Source organism: Drosophila simulans, chromosome 2L (genome assembly GCF_016746395.2).
Source record: "Drosophila simulans strain w501 chromosome 2L, Prin_Dsim_3.1, whole genome shotgun sequence".
NCBI lineage: Eukaryota > Metazoa > Arthropoda > Insecta > Diptera > Drosophilidae > Drosophila > Drosophila simulans.
The window spans coordinates 14,232,240-14,253,261 of record NC_052520.2 but is presented as its reverse complement, the minus strand read 5'-3'; the positions used below and the strand labels follow the sequence as shown (position 1 = coordinate 14,253,261).

Here is a 21,022-nt window from a genome sequence, read left to right as displayed (position 1 = left end):
GCCCCGGTCTGATTGAGAGCCATGGCACGGGTTGGAGTGGGTCAACCCTAATTTACCTCGTATATCCCTCTAAAAAGCCTTCGATGATTTTAGCGAAATTCAATACTAATAGGAACTGGTGGAACCTCTGGCCAGGTCTCAGTTTGATAAAAGCAGGAAATCTCACACCAGCGAACATGACCAAACATTCGGGATTTAGTTTCAGTCATTAGTCGATCTCACACAAAATATACAACATGCTTACGCTTTTACAAAATATATAGTAACATATATCCTCACATACTCATACTCTCATTGAGTAATTTAAAGAAATACCTGGTTTTATCATTACATACAAATAGTTCGAGATTATTTAAATAATCTCTACATTTTTGTTGGGAACAACGAGCAGAGCAAAAATCGGAATAATCCGTTCAAAAGTTTTTCTCACATTTCACAACTATGTAAGCCATGTTCACTGGATTCCGTTTCAAACTGGATTTGGTTTTGTTTTTAAGTAATTAAAAAAGGCACAAGTAAGATTCAATTTGAGAAGTACAAATATTTGCGGTTGTTCCTGTTCACAGCACCACTCAGCTCAAAACGCCCAGTGATGCCAGGAATCTATTCTCACCTTTGTGCTAATCGCTATGCACAACATAAATCCAGTTTGGAAAAAAGCTGAAGCGACTCAGAACCCCGTTTCCCACTCCTTCCAGCAGCTGTTGTTGGCTCAGAGCTCAGGATTGAGGAGGGCTCATAGCTGAGAGTCCAGGGGGAATGGCTGGGTATTGTTTGCTTTTGTCGACTTTTTGTGAAATCCTGATGGAAGCAATTGTTTATGCATTAAATAAGCCGATGCAGAGCAGAGTAGAGCATAGAGGGCCTAGAGATGAGCACCGGAGATACTCACTTGGTAGACAACTGACAAAATATGTAGCACAATGGCTGATGGGTAAACAGCAAGTGTGGTGGGGTGGGGGGGTTGTGCAGCTTAGCAAATCTCAAATCTGACAGACAGTCAAATACAATGGCACTTAGGGGCTGGCCCGGCCCTACCCAGGGGTGAATTTCCGAACTTCGAGTGTGAGTTTCGCCCCGAAACTCCTTACGGCCTCTGCACATTTATGATAAATATCTAATTCCATGATGGACAGCTCTCAGTAAGAAGGAAACTGCTCGTCAGGGGATTAGGCCCTCGTTCGCAGTCTCAACTACCAGATTGTTATCACACGCAATTTTGTAATTTGATGAAAACAAACGAATTAAGATACAGATCGCAAAAAAAGAAAACAGAAACCCGGTAGTTCCAGACACCAAACAATACAAGTGACGAGCCATCTTACCCCACCAATTCGGCTAATCCTCTGCAATTGGTATCGTATGCGGTATGGTTTAGTTCTGTCGGTTTAGGTTCACACAACTGTGAAATTTGATGCAGAGACAAGGTGAAGGTAACACGATATGCATCACCATGCACCTATTGTTGTGCAGATCTGGTAGCCACTGATTAGTCCGGGCATCTGTTAAGCCAGAAGGCAACAGTGCTCTACAATGGGTATACTCGTATGTACCTGGTTTATTCACTTGGGCGTCACCAAAACTGCAAACTAATTGGGTGCACTTCGTTTCCCACAGGGGGGTACCTTATATTACCCATTGATCAGGAAGAGTCGTGACAGAAATTCAATTAAATCAAAATTAATGTATGCAAATAAGGTATTGTTATAGAAATCACCCCAAAAGTGTATGGTATGTCCTCGTTATGTCCAAGTTAGATGATCTTACATTACTTAAAAGAAATCCAAACCATCTCTTTACTCATCTAAAATTAATTTTTATAGTTTAAATTTTAACTTACCCAACACGGTGTATTTCAGCCTCAGAATCGAATCCATCGTGCATACCATTTATTTCGATTATAATGGCCCACATATCATTGATAGATCGATCAAATGTGGAACACTGGTAGCTGGCAGCCGATGTAATCGAACGTGATCTCTCACAGGCCCCACAGGCCTCAAATTAATCTATATGAGTCGCTGCCGCCACCTTGGACAAAAGGAAGAAAAAGAAGTTGCTTTAATGAGGCATATGTGTGTGTCGGCTTTTGGACAAAAGAGCGGGCAGTTCGAGACGAGGCATACAATTTATGATTAATCACAAGATCGATGAGAAAATTATGCTCATGACAAAAGGCCGGGCCAGAAGCGGGCATTAATCTGCATTTTCTAGGCCCCATCGAGTGAGAGATGACAAAGCGTTTATGGCGCATATAATTATTGGTTGCCGCCAAAGATCAGATGAGAAACGGAGTCTCAAGTGGCAGGAAATGCCACACAATTTGCCTGGTTTCCCTCCACTCCGCCGGGACTATTCTACTTCACTCGTGGGACCTGGAGTGGAGATAATGTCTTAAGTATCGGCGACCAAAATGTCATTAATGACAAGTGCTTATAATGACTGGTAAGACGTTTTGTGAAAAAGTCTTTCAATCCAGCTCGACTGGAAGCATGCATAATTTGCTTATATCCAGTGGCTACTGTTCCGATCGAGACCATGGGAGGCAATTACGAGTGCTGTGATTACGCGATACGCTCCATTATTAAGCGTATTTGTCGGCTCAGTTCAAAAATGGCCTCACAATCAATTACAGTCACTTTTTCATTGATTCCCAGCTCTGGCTGTCGTTGAACAACTCTTTCCTGTCTGCACACACTCGAAATTCTACTGTATTCTACTGTATAAGTTAATGAGCTTTCCTAATTGTTCATATTAACTAATGGTTAAGTGCGAATAAAACCCACTTGTAGTTAAGTAATTTAATGGGTTCTAAGACTTACACACAATTTCATAAAATATGCCAGCACATTCATATAAATTTTCATTTACATTCTAAATATGTAAGAAATTCCCCATAAATACCTGACTGGCTGAGCAAATAATTAGGGGACAACAAGCGATCACAAATTGGCAGAAGGAGAGGATATATGTATAGGCAACCTGATAAATACCAACATGTCCAGACTTAGCCATTAATAACTGGTAAGCTCAGCAATGTTGTTGCGTTGCTAACTATTTTTGTTCACAGACAGCAGAGGCAGCAAAAAGCGTTTGTAATTATAACGCAAAAAGGCCGCGACAAACTCATTTGTCCATAGTGAAAAATTCACATTACACAGCGTCGCTGCCTGCGGAGTTATTGACATGGAGAGAGGTGAAGATTGGGTAGATGCCATTTGAGGCCTGGTCAAGATGGTCAGTGGATGGTGGCAAAATTGCCATGACAACAAATCAAGCATCATAATGTGTCAAGCAATGCATCAAGTGGCCCAACTGGAACGTCAAGGCAGCTGCGATGGAGCAAACGCATTACAACGTAATTGACGAGAATTGTCAACACTCCTCGGGAGTGCAGAGGCATCGGAGATGGCATCGGGATGCCTGGGATGTTGGGGGGCATGTGCTCATCCTCCCCATCCTCCCCTGGATGTTCCAACACCTCGAACCCGGCCACTTACTTTATTTATCGCAATTACCGATTACAGCTAACTTTATGGCCTGCCAACCAGTTTCTTGTCCAATTGCAATTGCTGCGAATTGTCTTAACGCATTTTCTTGCGTCTTTTTCGCCTGACGATATTTTATTGTCATTGCTTCGGATGTAAGTAGGTAGTGCTGGAAAGCTAAGTATAGAAATTGTATATAGAGTGAGAGATTCGTTAATGAGTATTGTGAATAAAATTAAACAGGTTCTTTCATAGCCATATAATGTTTAAATTATCATTCAAAGTAAATTTAACAACATTATATATAAGCGTAAAGGATAATGTCTGCTCTTTTTCAGATCATGTAATTGCTTTTAGTCATTAACTTATTCAATTAGTTTGCCAGCTTGCAGTAAATTTATAAAATGTATTAACATATTTCCCATTTTTAAAGAGTATTCAGTTTATTAAGAAGTCCAATTATATGACGTACCATAACTTTTACTAGCCACAATCGCGATTAAACTCGATATTCGTACTCAGCTTCGGTTTCGCTTTAGTTTATGTTTCGCTTGACAGTGACAGTTGATGGGATCCTGTCAAATGAGTATCTGTCAACAAGACCTCAACATTGTCGTTTTCAATTTTCGGCAGGATACCAGTGAAGGATATTTATGGTCGCTGTGGTGCTGTGCGAAAAATTATCGAGGCATTTTGATCGTATTTCTTAAGCTCGTTACAGTGGGGAACAATTTCGTATGCGACGCATAATGAGTTGCAACTTGCGACTTGCAACGAGTAGAAGTGAATGTTAAAGTTGTCCCTTCGTTGTCTGCGGTTGTTGATCTGCTGCTGTTCCTGCTGCTGTTGATTATCCCTTGACAGGGCATCAAATGCGAAAACGACCGCCCAATTTACATACAATGCACATCAATCGAATGGGCTACAACTACAGTCCTGTCACTGCCACCGGGCACCTTTGTGGCATCATCGGTTTTCCCCATCGCCTCCTATTTTTTGCTGTTGCTGTCCTGTATTTACCCTTTTACCCAGCCTTTTGGGCCCGGCAATCAAGCGTACTTGTTGTACGACTCCAGCAACTGGCCAACCGGCCAAAACGACCGACCAACCGACCAACAACTTTAGCGGCCATGACACAAAGATTGACAGCATGTCGTCGCTGTTTGGAAGCCTGATTGACATGAGTAATCAAGCAGCCGAAATGTGCCCACAAAACGCAGCCAGCAATGACACTGACAACGAAACCAGCCAACCAAACCACGCAGCCTTTCGTTTGCCCCTTTGACTGACAACGATGAGTCGACAGCCACGGCAACTGGCAACTTGCAACTTGCGACTCTCAACTTGCAGCAGCAACATTGCGGGTCTGTGCCACGTTCAGACCACTGCCATAAGGGCAATTTCGATGATGAAAGAAGGGGGCTTTCACTGCTCCCAGACCTCGACTTTTGGATGCATAAGCCCAGTTACCATAATCAGTATCAATTAAACCACGACTGCTGCATAAGATTATCTATATAAAAAGGAAGGAGAATCATTTAAGGGATTTTAGATAATAAATAATTTAGAGCATATAACTGATGATCCTTGAATCTGTTAGCCATGTTCTATCCCTTCTTCCTGAACATTCTCATCCAATTATTACATTCCCAGCTAATTCACGCATCAAATGCAAATTGCATTCAACTATGTTCCCTCCAGCCACGTAGCTCTTCTGGCCAAGACTTGAGCACTTTCGAAAATCCGTATCCTTTGCGGATTACAAAACAGAACCAATATCCCCATTGTCAACTCGAATGTGGCCTTTGATGAAGGCGACACGACATTGACAGACGGTAGCCGATTGACTGCTGACAGGCGGACTGGCGGGACAACAGTCCACCGAAAGTTGGGATCCCGATCGGGATCGGGAAACGGGATGGGATTGGGATTGGGATTGAGGAGAGCAGACAAGCCTTTCCGATCTGGCCAAAATGAAGAAGCCGCTGCCGAGGGAGAACTGCAAACTGCAATTCTGATGACTTTTTGTCAGGCCTGATTGACGTCAACGACTCGAAGACGTTTGTCAGGCATATAAATCTTTTGGCTCGTTTGTTTCTTGGCTATGCCCACATATACCAATCCCAATCCAAATCCGACTCCAAGCCGGGGGATTATAATGGCCGACAACGACAGCGATGCGATGCATAAACAATGCCACTTTAAATTGGCAATTGTTGCGACAGTAAATTTTACAATGAATTACTACACTGCCATTCTTTTCTTTCCTCATTTTTATGTTTATTTTTTTTTACCGATTTTCGAAACAACAGCTAAATAAAAGGCCAGTCGAATATAATTGCACGTCTCTGGGGCGAAAGTACGACCTGATCTTGAACTGCAAATTGGGGCGTAACTAAAGACCGATTTACCAATTCTTTTTTGAAAGTTTAACCTATGGGGTCGATTTATGCCAACTATAAAAAGGCCGGGTTAAAGGTGTTTAGGTACAGTTCACTTTGGTCTGGAGATCAGACAACAGTAGTCTAGCTAAGATTAACTCATAAACTAGCTGCGGTACCATGGCTCAAAAGGTGAGTTCAGCAAAAAAGGATAACAACTAAAGGAGTTCATTATTTCCATGGATTTCCCTTAGTTTTTCATCGCCTTTGCCCTCTTGGCCATTGCGGCTATCCGGGCAGCTCCTTTCCATGGCCACGAACACCACGGCCATCATGGTGGAGCCACCAGTCATGCCTCCGTGCATCTAACATCGCACGACGATCATCACGAGGAACATCACGGTCATCATCACGACCATCACGGGCACGATGATCACCATGACTCCCATGCTGAATATGACTTCCAATACGGCGTCAAGGATCACAAGACTGGGGATGTCAAGTCACAGAGCGAGTCACGACATGGCCACACGGTTACCGGACACTATGAGTTGATTGACGCCGATGGCCACAAGCGAACTGTCCACTACACGGCGGACAAGCACAAGGGTTTCGAGGCCCATGTCCATCGCGAAAAGCTCCACGATCACCACCAGGTGGAGCACCATGGTCACGGACACAGCGGCTACGAGGGCGGACACGTTGAGTTCGAGGAGCACTCATCGCAATCCGGACACGACTACGGACATGAGGAGCACGGTCACGGTCATGGTCATGGACATGGTCACGGAAGCAGCTCCCACAGCTATTCGCTGAAACAGGACCACGGACATGGACACGGACACAGCCACGGTCAGGATCATGGCTTCGAGCACGGACACGGTTACCATTGAGTTGACCACTAATATATCCAATTGTTTATCAATCCTTTAATGAACTCTTACCAAATACCTATTGTTGTTATACCAAAATAAATCAGGCAAATATTTTCCAAATTGAAATAATCGTTTGAATTGAAATGCAAAAGAATTGTAACCAAGACCTATTATGATCGAATTATAAAGCTTCTATTCTTACCAACGAACTATTAACTTAAAAAAGAAACAAATCGATACATTTGGAATATTTAAATATTTCAAATCATTAGTGAAATTTTAGCATATTTAGCATATGGTGATTTATGAATTGAATAGGCATTCGCGACTCAACACCAAGCCGAGAATCGCATAGACCGTAATTTGGGTCAGAATCAGTAATGTGCGACACGACAGCCGAGATATATATCACAAATTCGATGATTATAAATCATATTTGTACAGTTTATCCATAAATTAGCCCGCATATCTATTCGCTGGCTATTTCAGGTGGCTGAAACTTGTATTTTGAATACAAGCACACACATATTTTATATATGCGTGCACATGGCGATTTTTTATGGACGATTTCTTTTCACTTCTAGTGGTGGCAATCGGGTTTTCGGAGTTGAAAGTCCTTTATTCATCCGCGCACACCCATAAATCAAATATGTATCTCCCTAGCATTCGCGAGTGCGTGTGTGTGTGTGTGTTTGTTGCTTTCCCCTCAGCCCGAGTTGGCTACAATTTGTTTAACAGACAGGCTCGGCACATCCTTGCGTTATCCTGTTGCCCTCGTTTGTTGCTGTATTACAAATGACTGTGGAATATTTATAAGCATCATAAATTTAATTTATGTCGCCGCTGCGCCCGCCGCGTTTATTGTGCGCATAATAAACGCTCCACAAAAATCCCTTCTCGACCCAACTCGACCGGGACTCCAGTTGCCTCTCGCTCCGTGTAATTTATTATTTTTGTACGTTCCATGTGTTTGTGCGGCACGCACTTTCTACATTATGTAATATATGAGATATAGTGCGAAAATTGCAACAGCTATTACTTATATTTATTATGGCACTTTTTGCCGGATTTTTGTGTCTTGTGTTGCAAATAATGATTAATTGAGGTTCATTTTTTCATATTGAGAAGCTCAACTTGTAGGGCAAAAAAACGGAAATTATAGTAATAATTTGTAAAATAAAACGTTTGAGTAGATATGCGCAAGATAGTAAAAGAAGCTTTCAATTAAGAAATAATCCATTCATTAATGAAAATGTTCCTAATGAATATAAGTATCATTATTTAAAGATTATATATTATCTCATTGCGATTTCTGATTATCAAACAGAAATTATCAACTGCCATTTGAGAAAATTATGCGTTTTGTATTTTAATTTTCTTTAATCACGATCCTTAATCAACGCGATTCGACACTTAATGAGCTCAAGTGAAAAATTTACATGCCACCTAATGCAATTGAATCATAAATTTTGTTTCGGAAAAAATTAAATTGAAATTAATTAAGCTAAGCTTCAAGGGAATGTGAAGTCGCTGTGGCCACAGGTCGTAAATTCACTTGATTACGATTTATTTGAAATGAAATCAAAGCAATAAAAAACACAGTTGCCGAAACGCAAAACGGAATGAACTTTTAGAAAAGCGAGAAACTAACCAAACGCGTCGATCCATTTGCATTGCAAATTGCTTTGTCAAGTGAGTTTTGAGCTCTAAAGCGGACCAACCGCGCATAAAAATAAAGTAAATATATATTTTATGTTTCACTTGTCGTCGTTTAATGCCATAAAAATGGGTATGTGTCTTATTAACTGATGAGGCTGTCGATTCGCCCAACCAAATATACATTCCCAAACCGGTATGGCACCAGCCAAGTTAAAATCCGGAGAGCAGGGCGCCCCCAATCCCAATCCCATCCAGCCGAGTCCAATCCAATGCCCGTTACCTGACTTGGGCCATGGTGTCATTAATTTTGGAATCGTAAAGCCCACAATATGTCAAACGAGACCACACAGCGTCGTAAAATTCAATGTTTATGGGCAGCCTCTGATTTTCGGTATAGTAAGTTTGGCTTGATTTTATTTTTTGTCAAGCTGAACTTGCTTCGGCTTTGGATTTCGAATTTGATTTTGATTTTCATTTTGGCTTCGGTTTGGGCTTTGAATTTGTTATCAAAAGTGTCGCGTCGCTTTTAATGGCTTTTGCTTTAGGTGGCTGACTGCCTTGTTGCGTGTTTCGGTTTTTTAAACGCTTGCCAGAAAATTAAGCGTAACTTATTTGTCAAGTTTCTGCTCGTTTTTTGGCCTTTTTGTGGAACATAAATAAGCTTGATTCGGTAGGAGATTGTGTCCAGTCGAATAAGCTACAAATGCCAAATCAATTAATGTCGTTTTATAAAGTGCCAACATGAGTAGTCCGTCTCGAAATAAATACATTTAAAAGTCATTTGTGTGATGCATTTAACTATAGTATTTTTTAAAATATTTTGTGCAACATAACAGAAAAGAGCTTCAATAAATATTAAAATTTTTAAATATTAATGCACAATATATCTGAATAGTTAAAAATTGTCTCAAAAATTGCATGTAAAATCCGAAAACTGATTTCCCCAATTGCAATGCAGATTTGCACCGAAAGCTGCAGCATTTGGCCAATTGCATTGCCTATTTTTGCACACGCTTTACGAAAATATCAATAAATATTTTGCTAATTACAACGCAGAGTGATTATTTAAGCCGGCTATATGGGCTGCTGCTGCCGGTGTTTGTCGGCCGTCGGATTGTAACAGATGCCCCATGGCATCCATAATAATGTTAAATGCTTTATAATAACCATAAATGTTTGAAATGTATGTGCCAAATGGCTTTTGGTGGCACATCCAACCGCACACAGAAGTCGAGTCCAGTCCGTTCACATAACCAGTTCGAATCCAGCTGCGTCTCTCGACAGCCGGCACAGTGAGAGGTCCCTCGATTCCAGTGAGTCGTGGTCGGACTTTTTGCCATGGAAATTGTTTATGGACATTTTTCGTTGGCGCGGGGGGCCAGTGGGTAGAGTGTTTCTGAATTTAACTGATTTTTAATGTGCGCGCCGAGACTGGTGGGCGTTGGCAAGATAGACAGAGGGAAACGGGCATAACTCTGGGCTCGACATATAACGCCATTCGGTATTAGCCAATTTGCGGCAGTTTATTGGTGGAAAACGGTTTGGCATGATTGGCTGCCGGTTTGCTTTGCTGGCTGCTAGTTGCCGTCTGCTGGCTACTGTTTAATAAACTCATTGATTTATGTCTAATTAAATTTGTTGGCCATATTAATTTATGCCAATTATCGCGGCACATGCGCAATCAATTCAATTCCCCATTGGGTCAATGCTACATTTAAACAGCCAAATAAGCGCAGCAACTAAACGAATAGACGAACGGGTTGACCGTATACATATATCAATGATTAATGATCAACAAATTGGGTTGACGGGTAAATGGAATTTTTCTTTATTTCACCGAGAAGCCTGACCATGAAAATTGAGAACCCGCAACGCCCCAAACTGTCAGTTATCCATCACGATTGATGGATGTGCTCGACGGTGGGGCAGTCTTTATTCCATTCCACGGCGAGAGAGTAGAAGCCACCATCCACTCATCGTCAGTGTCCGTAACCATTATCCGCCACTCTAGCCCCGGGTACTCGACTATATACATACATATACTGGCAACTCGTATCTCGTAAATCGTGCAAAATGATCCTCACTTCCCACCATATAGACCCTCCCTTTGCGCCGATCGCCGGGGTGTTACCCACACATAGCCCAGCTGATTTGGCTGCCTTCGCTTATCCCGAATTGTAATCAAGTTAATAATAGGCTATGCGCGCCTTAATGCTGATTAGGGGTTTTGTTTTTAAGCTTTGGATGGGGCAGGCAGATTGAATGTTCGGGCCACATACGCACCATAATTATGCAGGGCAGTGTAGAGGTGGCTAACGGGCAAATCGGTGGAGCTGCTTACTTTCGCTTCACTATTTCTGCACTTGTAAAGTACTACTACCAAATTGTTTATGGAAAAAAGTCTTATGTATTTTCCTCAAATGAATTACGATAGAAAATGAATAAATCCATTAGGTGGTAATTACCAAAACTGAGGATTCTGCTTATGCTGCATTGCGTTGCTTTGTTTTTCCCACTTTCCACCTTTTTTTTATTTGGCTATCAAAATTAATTTCCGATATGATTGATACGTTTTGCAGGCGCACAAAACCGCTTCCAAAGCAAAAATGACTTTGTCCAGCGGACAACTATAAATCATTGAGACAAAAATGTGAACACGCGGCACACATTAGTCAAAGAGGGCAAAGGCAGCCGAACCGAGCTGCTGGCCAAAACGCATAAACATTTTACAGCGCAAACAATTAACTAAAAATAACATAAAAGAGTAGGCAGCACACCGCGAGACATGGGGCCAACTTGAAAATCTCGAAACTGAAAAAAAATGATTAATGAACGTCGCAATGGCCGTTTGGGAAAGTTACATAAATTAACACATGTCTTTACCATAATGAGTCAACAGCGATTTGGCCAACTAAGAGCCACCACAGACCGATTCACTCCCAGTCTCTAGTCATCAGACAGGCAGCCCCAAGGCTCCAAAGTCGGCTTAATTTAATTAATGTGTCTGCCGATAATCATTTTTCGAGTATGTTTCTTCAGCTGGCGTTACGAGACACGGACCGTAAGTATTAATTCTAAATCAATTAGGCAAGGGCAAACCAATCAATTGGGGGAAATTAAAAAACTATTAGAAAAAACGCAGACATCGCATATATAAATGTTATTAGGTATTTAACTATTTGAAAACGATGGTTTTTTTTATCAAATTCGATTATTTAATATACGAATTCAATGGCAACGCCCACTTCCCGGCTAAATGACAACTCCCAGCCAAGTCAGTCAAAATGTTGTATTTTTTACCACATATTTTTTTGTTTTTTCTTGTCTGAGGACAACGAAATGAACGCACGCTGAACCAAAAAATAAGGGCAACTTTCTGGTCATGACAGGTTCCACAGGACTCGGCCAGACGGGGCACACACTCATAATTGTTGTATTTGTTGTTAACGGGAAACAAAAGGAGCAGCCGGTCCAAGTTCATTCAAATGGTTCGGTTGAGGGCCGAAACGCCACCGAATGCGGCACAAAAAAAATGTGTGGGGCTCATGTGGCCCCAGGACAAACAGAATACCCGTGGATCGGAAGGGAGGATTGGAGGATGGGAGGACGAGATGCCCAGGCAGACACTAATTCGATCTGATAATCATGGAGTTCTGCCAAAGGGCATGAATTGTAATTTCCTCTTTCGCGGAATTAACTGTCGGTCCCTGTCGCTTGGTCGGTTGGCTTTGTTGTTACGATGTTTGCGATTTTTTTGTATTTTTTTTTTGTTGTCTTTCCGAATCTGTTGAATTTGTTGTTTTTTCCTTTTTCACAGAGAGACACACGGGCTATCCATTGTTGGATGGTATTTATGTGTCATATTTATTCATTTAAAGCATTGCGCTTTTGTTTTACTGCTGCCGGTTGTGTGTCGCTTTGGATTTCATTCATGGACACGAAGCCTGCAGGATGTATTTTTTACCCTTGGTTATCCTTTGATGTCGGGACTTCTTAGGGAATGCCACTAATTTGAACATTGATCTGAGCTGCGTTGCTGCAGCACCAAACTTTTTAGCGGAAGATACTAACGAATTTTTCTACACCATCACCATTAAAGCCGCATATCATTCAGCTTTTTAATAAGGAATGTAAATTAATTTTTTTAATTAGAAATATTTTTTTTTAAGAATTATAGTTGTCATATAGTCTAGAAATGTAAATAAGTTATTAAAGGGATATTTTTTTAATATTATTATAAAACTGCAGAGTCACTCTTTGAGTTCCAGCATTAAGCGCCGTGGTTTTTCCGAGCAAACTACCATTTAGACTATTCGCAGACAGAAAAACAGGAAAAATAGGCAAAAATCCAGACAGTAAACCAAAAATTCAGAACAAAACTTTGCGCCGAGCGATAGATACACAAGCATGCATCCTTGTTTATGTATTCAAATACTCGTGTGTATACATATATGGGGAGACGGAACTGACTGAACAACAATTTCGCAAACGGAGGGTAAAAATAAAATCAGCATTTTTAGTAGTTAATTTAATTTATTGCAGCGTTTTTATGGTTGACTTTATTGCATAATAAAACATAATTTACTGCGCCATTGAGACTTTTTGCGTTTGCGTCGATGATTCTAAAGCGCAACCATCGACCATGGCCCACAGAGGAGTGAAGTGGAGAAAGGCGATGGTCGGGCCCACAGAGGGATTCAGATACAGATACAGCTACAGATACTGGGAGAGAGAATGTGGTTATTGCGAAGTTGGGCGAGACAAAGACGATGCCAACAGGGGAGGAGGGCAAACAGGGCCATAAGCAGGCTATAACAGACACGAGAGGTGGAAAACTTCAGACAGATTGCAATTTCATTTTTTGTTTACGTGGCCGGAAAATTGCGGGAAAGCCCCTTGTATAACAAGCGCGTTTAAGATTAAGGCTGAAAGTATTTGCCACTTTATTGCTCACACCAATAAATTATTGCAATATAACAAAGAATATAAAAATTATATATTATAACCCTTTTTGCAATTAGACTATTTTATTTTATATTCTTATTTCGTACTTATCGATTTGGTTTAGCGTGTAAAAAATCGAATCGATAGAGTCGACGTCGTTACTTGTAGTCAAGTCGTTTGATTTAATTACCAATTAACGGAGCACAAAAGTGATGTGTAAATTGCCATGTCCTACCGCAACTTAAGCGACCAAATTTTCACCCGCTGGGCAGGACACAAACATTCCATCAGCCAGTCATTGACATATATCATGGAATCCAATCGGGTCCAGCCCTCTTCCGTATAAAAGAGCCTCCGGGTGGAGCGAATCCAAACAGTTGGGCGTTGGGAGTGGGTCAGCATGCATGTCCAGGAACTGCTCTTCGTGGCCGCAATCCTAGTGCCCCAATGCCTGAGGGCACTGCGATATAGCCAGGGCACTGGCGACGAGAACTGCGAGACTCTCAAGTCGGAGATCCACTTGATCAAGGAGGAGTTCGACGAGCTGGGCAGGATGCAGAGGACCTGCAATGCCGACGTCATCGTCAACAAATGCGAGGGATTGTGCAACAGTCAGGTGCAACCATCGGTGATAACGCCCACGGGGTTTCTGAAAGTGAGTTTCAATCTTGCCTCTATAGAGTTAGCGGACTCTAAGGTTCCATGTGTTCTAGGAGTGCTACTGCTGCCGCGAAAGCTTCCTCAAGGAAAAGGTCATCACTCTAACCCACTGCTATGACCCGGACGGCACCCGTTTGACCTCTCCGGAAATGGGTAGCATGGACATACGTCTTCGGGAGCCAACCGAGTGCAAGTGCTTCAAATGTGGCGATTTCACACGTTAATGCCTCAACATAAACTATGCTATTTGCATCCATTTGTTTTAGTTGCAGAGTGAAATATTTTTCATATATTTTTAAAACGAGCCCCACATTGAAGATACTTAAAATACTTATTCCTAAAATCTTGTATATTCTTAAATATTTCGTAGTAATAAAGACAGAATCCCAGCTTTTTCAGTTAAGAAAATATATAGTCAATGTTTATTATAATATAGTTCTAATATAACCATTATTATACCTATTATACTTAGCAATGTGAAAATTAATACATAATTAGTTTCTATTATGACCTTTCCAGTTCTTCACCTTAATTTAACTTATGCTTAAAATGGATCTTCATGTTTGAATTACGACTTTAGACTGATAGCTGCTCATGATTAAGCTGGCTATTATTTCTTGCAATATGGTGTGCTGCATTGATATGCAGTAAGCCAAAGGCTAACAAACATCTGTTTGATTGAAAATACAGTACATATTTCGCTGAGAGGCACTTGCTATACTCCATGAATGCATGAACTTTGATTTTGCCAAAAATATGCAATGCAGTCCTGAATCGGAAAATGTTTGACATATCACTGGAGGCCAAAAATTGATTGCAACCAAAATGGAATACATCACTCGTCCTCTGTGAGGCATTTCCAATGGCCAGGAAAATGGCAACGAGCATATTGACTTTTTGGCCCAGCCTGGCTACCAAATTAACTCATTTAGTCAGAGGGTCCGAGGCGAACTCGCAATTGCCATATTTACGTTGGCATCTGTGCGGGACATGATGCCTAACCACCCGGAAACTCGTCCCGCAAACATAATAATCAAGCATAAACTGCACTTAAGATGAAAACCGCTTTCTGGTTGTTAATTTTCATCATTATTTTCCCTATTCCTCGTTTTTTATTATATTTTATTTCAGACATGCGAGTACTCAGCTGAATTGATTAAAGCCCCCAGTGATGGGGCAGGGGACCGGGGCGGGCAGAACATCGACTAATTGTAAATTGGAGCGGCTTGGAACGGAACACGCTCGGTTCGGGGCTACATTATAATTTCATGTTCACAAGCACATTTGCACGCACTGTAATTTACTTAAGCATTTTTCCACTGCTCCCCATATACTTAATACCCAGCTGGATGTGATCTCCACCGGTCGGTACTGAGTTGCCGCCTTTCGTTCGTGTGTGCGAAACTCATAATTTAGTTGACACGCCCATTAACATCGGACCGCGGTGATCTTCCAGAGCTGCTGAGCTCCATATCCACATCGAAGATTCGTCCAAGGGGTGCGGCGGATCAAGGGGGGAGGTTCCTGGGTGGCATCGCGCGTCAGTGGCTCCATCAACAGCAACGTGCCGACACAATATAAATTATATATTTATATTTATAACATACATCGAGCAAGATTTCTCGGCAAATCTTGCATCCCGGATGGAGTCACGTAGAACCGGTGAGCGAAAAACTACCTGGGATCAGATGATCACTCAAAACTTTTAACATTTCATTAGGGTAATCAAATTATACAGTCTATAAGCGAACGGGTTTCCACAACAACACAATTACTGGTCCATTGCAGGTGCTGAATAACTCATTTAGCTTCAATCGCGGATCACCTGGAAAGTGTGCATCGATTTGAGCCATTAACTGAAGAACAAGTGGGAAAGTTACTTTAAACTGAAATGGGATGTTAAAGTATCAAGATAAAGACATGTGCCTGTACTGTATGGTTTACTCCAAGAGCTCTTAAAAATAAATTAAAATTTTTGGAAGACTTTGCGCAGATTATTAAAGCCGATCGCTAAATACCCCAATAAATTTCACTCGCTGGCCACATTTGTGAGCCAAATCGAACGCATGCATCGTGTTAAATAAATTGCTGCATATTTATAAGTTATAAATTAAGCGCTGGCCACGAAAGGCAGGCAAGTTGCTATATTCTTCCGAGTCACTTTGATGATAATTAATGAATGTTAATTAATAACAAATTTGAAGCTCACAAAAAAGGGGGGACAAAAAATATAAACATTTACTTGAATGCTACTTTATTGTTATTGTTGCTGATTCTGCTGCTGGTTATCGCTTATACAATATCTAACATACTTTTTGTGTTAAAACGCGTTAATATTGGCAATTAATTTTCATCATTTCGAATTCTTTATTTCTTCTCCATTCGCATTTGCATAAAAACGCAATTAATTTGATTGTTTGTCATTCGATGAAATATATTTCTGTTTGTTTTTAATGAAAGCTCAAGGCGAAATGTAAACAACAAAGATTTTGTCGAACGGAAAAATGCTTTTAGTGTCAAGACACACTGCCGTATTAGCTCTCAGCCCTCAAACACAATCAGCCCACATTAATGGCCAAAAGACAAGAAGGCGTGACATCATTGATTGGCTTTATCTTTAAAGTTATTTCTGTAGCTTTTTTTCGAATCTCTTTGTTTACCTATGGTATTATGCGTGTGGAACTTAACAAGAAGATCGCTTCGCTTTCTGATTGAAATTTATGTTGTGTTTATTATAACTATAGTTTAGCCTAATGCCATTCGACATATCTGGACAATAGCATATCGAATATTTTATGGATTTAGCTCAACTAATTAATAAGTCTGTGGAACACAATAGAAGGAGTTGATTAGGTGTTTTTCCCTTATCATCTCTCCTTATTCATAGTATTCAAGCTTAAATTCTGAATTGCAACATATCCATGCCATTAATAACAGCCATCCTAAATCCTTAATTTTTCCTTCATTTAGAGTATTCAGGAAGCAGCATTGTGGCAGCTTCCGCCCAGAACCTCGCATATATCATATTTCAGTTAGAAGCGGCAGAAATTCAGAGTGCTGTGAGCTAGGGTGGACCAACTGCGAGGTGCAAGGGGTCACCTGTCAGAGAGCAAAAGCCCAGCGGAGCGCAAAGCGTTTTTGCATTTTGCATTAAATTTATGATTTTTACAGCTGACATTTGTTTTCGGGCGCCTTTTCCTCCTTGCAGCAACTGTGTGACTCTGTGTGTTGCTGCGCCACCAGCCGCATGTGCGTAGGGCATAACATGTAACAAGGCAACAGCAACAGCAACAATCCGGGCACGACAGCAACATATTTTTTCCGACTAGCAACTGCAACTGAATCAGCATAGGCGCCCCACAAATGGAACGGAAGAACGACTTAATAAATGCTCTAACAATAATTAATCCTTGATAAGAAAGTAAAACATCTTTTATAGTACATTATCGAAAAAAACTTAACAGAGGAAATGTTTTATAATTTTGTAACTTAAGTTAACAAATTACTAATGTAGTTCGTTTTTAATATTAAAATATCTTATCTTTAATATATAAATATACCAGAATTTCAAAAACATTTAAGTACCCTCAGTAAGGGCATTACAAAAAAACAGAGGTAGCAGCAGCTGTCATAAGATAAAAATTTGCCCGCGCCTGCATATTGCATATGCAACTGCAACCGTTGCAGGTTGCCAGTTGCTGGGCAGGGACGAGCGGGTAGTGGGCCAACAGGGGCAACATGCAACATATTCTAATGCGTTGCGACATCAAGTGACAGCAACGGCGACAGTTGCTGTTGCCGCATGAGAGGCGGCGACAGGCGACAGCAGCAAAGATGAAGAGAGGAGCACCAGCAGCAGCGGCAAAAAGTGTACATGTGAAAAGCGAACTGCATTTTCCCGGGCATGCAAATGAACTGCAATTATGATAAACGCCGCCAGTTGACCGGATGTGGCCAACTGAAGGAAAACTGGCCCAAGACCGGGACACCTTTTGCATCGCAAAGATTGCGCAATTATAATAATGGGCAATAAACATTAGATGCTTAGAGATTGCGAAGAAAAGGAAATTAAAATGCTTGGCAGCTTGTAGAACATGGTGTACATCGTGATGTATTAAAAAAATTCAATGATTTTTTTTAATTTATTTTAGTTTAAAAAATATAAAGATTTGAGGTTTCTAACAGCTAACGTAGTAGGGTTGTCCTGTATAAAAGAAATGCAATCTAAAGACACAGCTTAGTTACATTCTTTTGCTTTAAGCTTTTTCGCCCCTTTTGAAAACAAATTCTGAAAGTAAAGTATATTAAATTGAAGGCTGCATATGTTGCCTGCTGGCCTATGGCTTTTAGATTTTTTCATTTTCCAACCGTTTTTGTGTGTTGCACACACTTCTACATGAAGAAAGCGAAGCCCCTTTGGCACATTACTCATACGGCCCAGTGGGCAAATTTATGAACTCACCAGCGCACTTGAGGCCACGACAAACGAGCAGGAAAAAAAAAAACACAAAACCCTACAAACACACACTCCTGACATCCATGTACAAACACTGGGTAAGTGCGTTTGTATGTTTATTGGAGAGCAAAGTATAAGTACGGGGCTAGTAAAGCAGCTTGTAAAATATGCCAGGGGTTAAAAAGTGTGCAGCACATAATTCATACACATATACAACGGGAAAGTCGCCCGGAAAATGTGGCCAAAGGGTAAAAAGATGAAAACCATAGGAGAAAGCGTGGCAAGGGGAAAGCTCAACTGCAATCGAGCAACGGGTAAGTAGATGCAGCCGAGGACTGCAGCATCTTTTAAGAGGGTACAGCATACAAATGGCAGCACTGCGGATAATTACATATGCATTTTGGTTTATTATTATTGCTTTCAACAAAGGAATACATTAATATTGTTGAGCAGTTCACAGTTAAACGTTGTAATAAAACAAATACTTAGACCTTTAGAAAAGCAAGATCTACAAAAGCGATAGGGTTTTTATTTTCAGCAAAACATTGCATACTTATAGATACTGATACCTTTTAAATGACTAGTAAAAATATAGTCAAATAGTAATCTGTAGGAGGAATGAGGAAGTTTTTCCAAACCCATTGTCACATCTCAAATAATTCCCGAGACATCCCGCAAACTAACAAGCACTCAACCACTTTGGTGACCATTTTGTGTTACTAAAAGGGCTTTTCCGGTCACATGTGCCGCCTGCTCGCCCTGTAAGCCGCATAAATGAACTGCTAAAATGCTAACAAAAGCCCGAAACGGAAACGACCCCCGCACCGTGAAAAACGCACCCCTGCTTATTTGTCTGTTGGGGATATTCGCTTGGGCGCGGCAGACAAGCGCGTACAAAAAAAAAGGATATGGGCAAACCCGGTTCTCTATTATAATTTCCCTTTTTTCAGTTCGCTTGTGTGGTTTGTAATGTGTTGTGGCCACAAAATACTGTTAGCCACTTAATTTTGTGGTTTACCCGGAGAGCGAGAACGACATATACTTTTTGTGTGGTTAATTGAAACTCGATTGTTTTGTGTTAAACCAGAAATGAGTCTATTAAGTCCGAAAACGAAACTAAAACCATATTGTGAAACAAAAGGAAGCTATAAAACGTTTGACTCTGTCCGCCATTAAAGTGGCATCTAAATAAACATTTTATGGTTTTTGAAAGGCGAAACTTTCAAAAGCTTCTTAATGAACACGACAAAAATCTACAATGGACGGGGGCATTTTATGAGAGCATCACCAAAAATGCTCCAAGAAGGCGTGGAGCAGCAGTGGCAGCTGTCAATATATGGCCGAAATATGTAAATTATTGATTGTTAATTCAAAGCGCCACGATTAGTATAATTGTGTATTTCTCTTTTAAATCCCAAACATTTTAATGCCATAAAGCTAGAGCAGCATTTCGCCTTTTGAATATTTAACCAATTGCGTGGTCTTGGTTGTGTTTTTACGACCATTTTTGCTTTTTACGATGATGCGGACCCAATAGAGCAATTTAACCAGAGATTATGAATCCTATATTTGATTTCTTAAATGACCCCAACGTGGGAGCAATGATTTAGATATTAAACGGCATATGTACATACTAAGCAATAAGAGAAATTTACTCAACAACTTTTATTACAAATTTGTTGTACATTTTTTAATTTTTGTAGGATGTTAAAGCTGTAAGGATATTACTTTTGACCATTACATTCTTCTTATAATCTATATGTTGCATTTTTGACTGCTAAGTAAGAAACTGAAATTGATTTCAGTGTGCAAAGTGAGGGAAAACTTCGTCTCAGACATTTCCCGTCTTCATGTGCGAGCCGAGATTTTCGCCAGCTGTTTTCTGTTTACAGTGGGGAAAACTCTCTCTGCGAAGTGAGGGAAATACACCGAATCGTGTTCTCTCCACGGAAATGGTTCTCTCGTTGCGTCTCTGGTGCTCTAAATCATATTTCCTCGGCTTGCAGCTTTTAACACATTCCCCACCCCCTCCTCACACACTCACTCATTCTAGCACACCAACAAGCGCCACACACACGCCCACCTGCTCGTAAACAATTATGGCCGACGCCGTTCCGCTCTCCACACGCACACAGGCGCCATGGCTGCACACACATGTGTGGAAATAAATTCCCCACGAAACACTGTGAAACAACAACAACAGCAACAAAATTACCCAAAATGGCTACACAGAAGCGGCGATCGTCCAATGAGCGTGTTGGTATCGGTGTGCCCAGCGTTGTGTGTGAGTGTTGGCTCTATTTTTAATTTCATAGATTATATTTATACATTTCTGGAATTTTTTAGCTTAGTACTGAGAGATAGCACAAAGATAAACTGTCCAACTGGGCGTACGCAATATTCAAAACTTATTGCTTGATCTGTATAAGCGTAAAGTTACTTGTGGCCACCATTAAATATTTCCGAAAATCTTTTATTGCATGTAATGTAAATAATAAATGTACAATATTTGTTTTAATAATATCTTAAAATATTTCGAATTTTTGGTACAGTATAAGT

The 21,022-nt window shown here is 40.8% G+C and overlaps 3 protein-coding genes across 3 annotated transcripts in view; 2 read left to right on the top strand and 1 right to left on the bottom strand.

Moving 5' to 3' along the window:
• Positions 1 to 2,014: 2,014 nt before the first annotated feature.
• Positions 2,015 to 21,022, bottom strand: part of LOC6732323 (DNA mismatch repair protein spellchecker 1) — a 66,803-nt gene continuing 47,795 nt past the window's right edge. The window contains exon 7 of the mRNA XM_039298583.2: positions 2,015 to 2,031. The gene's annotated coding sequence lies outside the window, so the exon portion shown is untranslated. The remainder of the gene's footprint in view (positions 2,032 to 21,022) is intronic.
• Positions 5,859 to 6,853, top strand: LOC6732326 (histidine-rich glycoprotein). Its single transcript, XM_002079418.4, has 2 exons — positions 5,859 to 6,061; positions 6,124 to 6,853. The coding sequence occupies exons 1-2, from the start codon at positions 6,050 to 6,052 to the stop codon at positions 6,760 to 6,762; spliced, it is 651 nt and encodes a 216-aa protein (XP_002079454.1). The 5' UTR covers positions 5,859 to 6,049; the 3' UTR covers positions 6,763 to 6,853.
• On the top strand, positions 13,527 to 14,511 carry LOC6732325 (partner of bursicon). The gene is made up of 2 exons (XM_002079417.4): positions 13,527 to 14,002; positions 14,061 to 14,511. The coding sequence occupies exons 1-2, from the start codon at positions 13,748 to 13,750 to the stop codon at positions 14,229 to 14,231; spliced, it is 426 nt and encodes a 141-aa protein (XP_002079453.1). The 5' UTR covers positions 13,527 to 13,747; the 3' UTR covers positions 14,232 to 14,511.

Bases quoted from the DNA above. Each gene is read 5' to 3' on its own strand.
- LOC6732325 (XM_002079417.4), top strand. From the start codon at position 13,748: ATGCATGTCCAGGAACTGCTCTTCGTGGCCGCAATCCTAGTGCCCCAA. The intron at 14,003-14,060 runs GTGAGTTTCAAT...CATGTGTTCTAG, and splicing joins CGCCCACGGGGTTTCTGAAA to GAGTGCTACTGCTGCCGCGA.